General features: G+C 52.7%; 2 protein-coding genes across 4 annotated transcripts in view; one reads left to right on the forward strand and one right to left on the reverse strand.

Moving 5' to 3' along the window:
• Mgat4a (alpha-1,3-mannosyl-glycoprotein 4-beta-N-acetylglucosaminyltransferase a) overlaps nt 1-5,904 on the reverse strand; it is a 192,801-nt gene that overhangs the window by 117,609 nt on the left and 69,288 nt on the right. The gene's annotated exons all lie outside the window — the stretch shown is intronic.
• LOC138863566 (uncharacterized) overlaps nt 5,715-5,904 on the forward strand; it is a 25,023-nt gene continuing 24,833 nt past the window's right edge. Inside the window, exon 1 of the mRNA XM_070127749.1 lies at nt 5,715-5,837. Coding sequence (XP_069983850.1) covers nt 5,715-5,837 — 123 coding nt within the window. The remainder of the gene's footprint in view (nt 5,838-5,904) is intronic.

Here is a 5,904-nt window from a genome sequence, read left to right on the forward strand (position 1 = left end):
TCCTGCTCTCTTCTTTCTCCTCTTTCTCTCTCTTCCTCGCGTGTATCGTGAATCAGCTGACGGGGGGAAAGCCAACATCAGCCGGCTCCTGACAACTGACATCTTCCAACACCTCTCTGACATCTCCTCCTGACACACGCTGCCTTCTCCTTCTTCTCAGACCTTCTGAAGTCCCTCGACGCTTCCTGCTGACGTCTCCTGACTTCTCCTGACACCTGCTGACGCCTCCTGACTCCTCCTGACACCTCCTGCTGACGTTTCCTGAGACATTGTCACCGCTGGTCGAAGACAAGTCGAAACACGTATGTAGACGTGCATCTAGGAGGAGGAGAAGAAGGAGGAGAAGGAGGAGGAGGGGGAGGAGGAGGAGGAAGGGAGGAGGAGGAGGAAAAAGGGAGAGAGGGAGGAGGAGGAGGAGGAGGAGGAGGAGGAAGGGAGGGGGAGGAGGGAGGAGGAGGAAGGGGAGGAGGAAACGAGGAGGAGGAGGAGGAGGAGGAGGAGGAGGAGGGAGAGGAGGAAAGGGAAAGGAGGAGGAAGGGAAAGGAGTAGGAGGGGGACATGAGGAGGGAGGAGGGAGGGGGGGACAGGAGGGGAGGAGGAGGTGGGGGAGGGAGGAGGGAGGGAAGGGGGGGAAGAGGGAGAAAAGAGAGGAGGAGGAAAAGGGGAAGGAGAAGGAGGAGGGGAAGAGAAGGAGGAGGAGGAGGGAGGAGGGAGGAGGGAGGAGGAGGAGGGAGTAGGGGGGGACGGGAAAAGGAGGAGGGAGAAGAGGAGGAGGAGGGGAGGGGGAAGAAGGGAGGAGGAGGAGGGGGAGGGAGGGAGGAAGGGAGGAGGAGGAGAAGGGAAGGGGGAGGAGGGAGGAGGAGGAGGAGGAGGAGGAGGAGGAGGAAGTGGGGGAGGAGGAGGAAGGGAGGAGGGGGAAGAGGAGGGAGGGGGAGGGGAGGGAAGGGGGGGAGGTGGAGGAGAAAAAGAGAGGGGAGGAAGGAGGAGGAAGGGGGAAGGAGGATGAGGATGAGGATGGAGGAAGGTGGAGGAGGAGGAGGGAGGGAGGGAAAGGGAGGGGAGGAGGCAGAGGAGGAGAGGGAGGAAGAGAGGAGGAAAAAGTAAAAAAGAAGTAAAGAAAGAAAAGAAAGGAAAGAGGATGGATGAAGACAAGCCCAAAACGCCCGTGAATCATATCTCCCACATCCCGCCCGCGCACCCATTTCGTGATCATAGCCGCCCGCACGCCCACGGCAATCTCAATCCCGCTTTACACCACTTCCACGCCCGCGACAATCTCAATCTCGCTTTACACACACCACTTCCACGCCCGCACGCCCAATCAACCACGGGACATCTACAGGTATACATGAATGCATCGATATGTACACATGGCTGCTTCTATAAACATACACAGGTGCATCTACGTGTACACATGACAGGATATATACATGTACACACGAATGCAAGCTAACGTGTGTGTAGATTCATAGGAACACATAGGTAAATACACACATGTCTACACAAGCCACTGTATACCCAACACACCCGTACACACTCCATGTACGTTTCGGCAAGAGTTTACACACGCCCACGTTCCACGCCCACACTTCACGCCCACAACATAATACCGCCTTCTTATCTGAAATCCCACAAGAGCCAGCCACTTAGAATCCACTTATCGCTCTCTTTCTCTCCTCTCTTTCCTTCTCTCGGTTCCCGTCTCTCTCCTCTCTTTCTTTCTCTCTCCTCTCTTTCCTTGTCTCTCGTCTCTCTCCATCTTTCTCTCTCCTCTCTTTCCTTCTCTCTCCTCTCTTTCCTTCTCCCGACTCTCTTCTCTCTCAGCTCTCTTCTCTCTCCTCTCTTTCCTTCTCTCTCCTCTCTATCTTTCTCTCTCCTCTCTTTCCTTCTCTCTCCTCTCTTTCCTTCTCTCTCCTCTCTTTCCTTCTCTCTCCCCTCTTTCCTTCTATCGGCACTCTTCTCTCTCGTCTCTCCCTTCTCTCTTATACCCACTCTTTTCGTTTCTATTTTCGGTCTCGTGTTTTCTGTTTTTTTCACTCCTAATCCTTTCCTTCCTCCTATTCCTCCCTCCGTCCCCCCCCACTTCCTCCTCCCTCCTTTCTTTCCCCTCCCTCCTCCTCCATCCTTCCCATCTCCTCTCTCTCTTCCCCTCTCATATACCCCTCCCTCCTCCCCCTTCCCCCCTTTTCCCTCCCTTCTTCCTTCCTCCCTCCCCCTCGCATTCCCCTCCCCCCATCCCCTCCTCTCCATCCTTCTCCCTTTTTCCTCCTCCCTCTCCCTCCCCCCCCCTCCTTCTCTCTCATTCCCCCATACTCCTCTCTCCCTCCCTCCTTCCCTCCCTCCCCCCATCCCTTCTCCCCCTTCTTCCCCCCTCCACTCCCATTTCCCCCCAACCCCTACCCCCTCTCCCTCCCTTCCCCTCCTCTCCCTCCCATTCCCCCCATACCCCTCTTCCTTCCCACTCCGCGCGCCCCTTCCCTCCATCCTTCCCCCCCCATCCTTCTCCCCTTCTTCCCCCTCCCTCCCCTACCCCCTCCCCACCACCCCCCCCACCACCACGAATCCGCCCGCTGCAGCCGTTATCACCACGATCTTCGGGCGACGAACATCGTCGGGCAGATGCGCGTCACGTCCCGCTGTCGGCCGCTCCCTCCCCTACTCCCTTCTATCCATTCTATCCATCCTACCCTTCTATCCTCTTCCATGTCCCCTGCCACTCCCCCTCCCTCTGGCCCTTCTATCCTCCTCCCTGGCACTTCTATCCTCCCCCCTCACTCCTTCTATCACTCCCTCCTGCCCCTCCCCCCTCCCTGCCCCTTCCCCTCTCCGTTTTTCCCCTCCTTTTTTCCTCCCTCTATCCCTCCCCCTACCCCTTCTATCCTCCCTCCCTGCCCCCTCCCCCTCCCTTCCCCCTGGCCCTTCTCTCCGTTTTTTTCCGTCATACCTGCTCCCTCCTCCTCCCATACCCTTTCTCCTTGCTTTATCCCTTTTTTCCCTGTCTCTTCTCCCCTCTCCGCCCCTTCTTCCTCCCTCCTGCCCCTTCTGCTTTACTCCTTCCACTCCCTTCCTTCCCCTCTCTCTTTCCCACTCCTCTATTCCCTCTCACCACCCATTCCCCTGCCTTTCTTCTCCCTATTCGCCTTTCCCCCATCCGCTCTCTCTCTCTCTTCCATTTTGCTTTCTATCCTTCTACCTACCCCCACTTATCACTTATATCCCCTCTTTATGCCCTCCTTAACCTTCTTTCTATATCCCTCCCCTATCCCCTTCTCCTCTACCCCCCCCATTTTACCCCATTCCAACTTTCTCCCTTTTTGACCCCTCCTTTCTTCCTTTAACATATCGAACTTTCTCCTCTCCCTCTCCCATTCCAACTTTCTCTCCCCTCTTTTGCTCTTCTAACTTTCTCTCCTTCCTTTTTTTTCTCTTTCTGTTGCAGTTTTTCCCTTATCCCTTTTCAATTTCCGACTCATCTCTCCTTTTCTCTCCATTCCTACTCTCCCCTTTTCCTCCTCCTCCGACTTTCTCTTTCCTCCCTCTTCCTGTTCTTCCGTTGCCTGAACCCTCTCTTTATTCCAATATCCCCTTACCTTTTTCGTTCCTATTTCGTCCCCCCCCTCTATTCCCCATTCCTATTCTATGACTCATTTCTGGCCAATATTCTCCTTATTCCCTATTCCCTTTCTTCTCCTTCTGGCGCTCCATAGTCATTTTATCTTAAATCCATTGTCGCTTCCTTATCATTAAAACAACCCTATCTTACCCCCACACCCCACACGTCTAATCACTGTTCTCCTCCTTTCACTCCCCTCCTCCCCCTCTCCTGCAATTCCTTTCCCTCCTCCTCCTCATTCCTCCCTCTCCTCCTTTCCACTCAACTCCCTTTTCTCCTTCCTCCCCCTATCCTCCCCTCTCCCTTCCCCTTCTACCATCATCTCTTCCTCCTCCTCCTCCCCCCTCCCTGTTTCCCCTCCACTCTCCTCTCCTCCCCCTGCTTCCCCCCTCCTTCCCCTCTCCTTCTCCTTCTCCCACTATCCCCTTCCCCCCCTCTTTCCCTCCCTCTTTCCCTCTACTCTCCCCCTATTTTCCCCTTCCTCCCCTCCCTTTTCCTCTCCTCCCTCCCCCTCCCCCCTCTCCCCCCCTTCCTCCACCCTCCCCACCACTTTAAACAGACTGATTATCGAACATCAAATTACCATTATTATCAGCATTAATTAGCATCATTAGCATCATTTCTAAAAAATAATAATAATAAAATATTAGCATCATTTCTAAAAAAAACAAAACAAAAAAACAAATCATTAGCATAATTTTTGGCACCATTTCTATAAAAAATAGCAACATTTCTAAAATAAATAAATAAATAAATAAATAAATGATGGTGATGTTATAGTTGTCATGATTAACATTAATCATTATTTCCTCTTTATCAATCTGATTAACTTTTTTTTCATATCTTAAGCCCCGCCTTCCCTTTCTAAAACAAGAGAAGAAGGAAGATGATCAAAAGGAAAAAAGATGATGCAAAAAAAAGAAAAAGAAAAAGAAAAGAATGACAAGAAGAAAAGAAAAGAAAAAAAAATAACGAAAAGAAGGAAAAGAAAGGAAAAAATAACGAAAAAATAAAAGAAAAAGAAAAAAACGAAAATGAAAAGAAGAAAAAGAAGGAAAGGGAAAAAGGTGAAGGGGAAAATGATGAGAGGAGAGAGAGAGAGAGAGAGAGAGAGAGAGAGAGAGAGAGAGAGAGAGAGAGAGAGAGAGAGAGAGAGAGAGAGAGAGAGAGGAGAGAGAGGGAGAGAGAGAGAGAGAGCGAGAGAGGGAGGGAGAGAGAGAGAGAGAGAGAGAGAGAGGGAAGTAGAGAGAGAGAGAGAGAGAAGTAGAGAGAGAGAGAGGAGGGAGAGAGAGAGAGAGAGAGAGAGAGAGAGAGAGAGAGAGAGAGAGAGAGAGAGAGAGAGAGAGAGAGAGAGAGAGAGAGAGAGAGAGAGAGAGAGAGAGAGAGAGAGAGAGAGAGAGAGAGAGAGAGAGAAGGAAGGAGAAGGAAGGAGAGAGAGAGAGAGAGAGAAGGAGAGAGAGAGAGAGAGAGAGAGAGAGAGAGAGAGAGAGAGAGAGAGAGAGAGAGAGAGAGAGAGAGAGAGAGAGAGCGTGGAAGAAGAAACACATGGACGACATTCGGCCGCTACCCCCCCCCCAACCTACCCCTCTCGTCTCCCCTTATTCTTATTCCCTGCCCCTCCCCTCGTCTCATCTCTGCACCTCTTCCCCTTCCCCCTCCTCCTTCCTCGCCTTCTCCTCCCTCTGATCCCTCTCCTTCCCTCTCTTACCCCCTCTCCTTCTCCCGTCTCTTCCCCCACTCGCCGCCTCTCCTCTCCCTCCCCTCTCTCCAACCTCCCTTCCCCTTCTCCCCTCCCCCTCTCTCTATCCCTCCCTCTCCCTCTCCCCTATCCCTCCTTCTCCCCCTTCCCAATCCTACCCCTTCTCACCTCCCTAAACCATCTCTTCAAGGTGGTTCGCAGTACTTCTTTACCTCTCCCTCCTCCCCTCTCTCCCACCCTTCCCCCTCCCCCTTCTCCCTACCCCTCTTCCACCCCTTCCTCCTCCTCTCCCAATGCCCCCCTCTCCCCCTCTCCCTTCTCCCCCCCCCTCAAACCATCTCTTCAGGTGGTTGGCGAAATCAGCTGGGTGATGCGTCCACCAGCTGGCAGAACTGAAACCTCATGCTTCTTCAAGACAACAGCATCAATGTCAGCATCAACATCAACGACCCGCTAACGTCAACATGGATGTCATGGAGTCATCAGCGGCGACGTCATGGGAACGCCGACATAGGGGCATCAGCTGTGAGGGTTATCGTCATCATTATCGTCGTCATTATCGTCATTATCAGTCATCAATCATCATTGTCGT

Source organism: Penaeus vannamei, chromosome 12 (assembly GCF_042767895.1).
Source record: "Penaeus vannamei isolate JL-2024 chromosome 12, ASM4276789v1, whole genome shotgun sequence".
Classification (NCBI taxonomy): domain Eukaryota; kingdom Metazoa; phylum Arthropoda; class Malacostraca; order Decapoda; family Penaeidae; genus Penaeus; species Penaeus vannamei.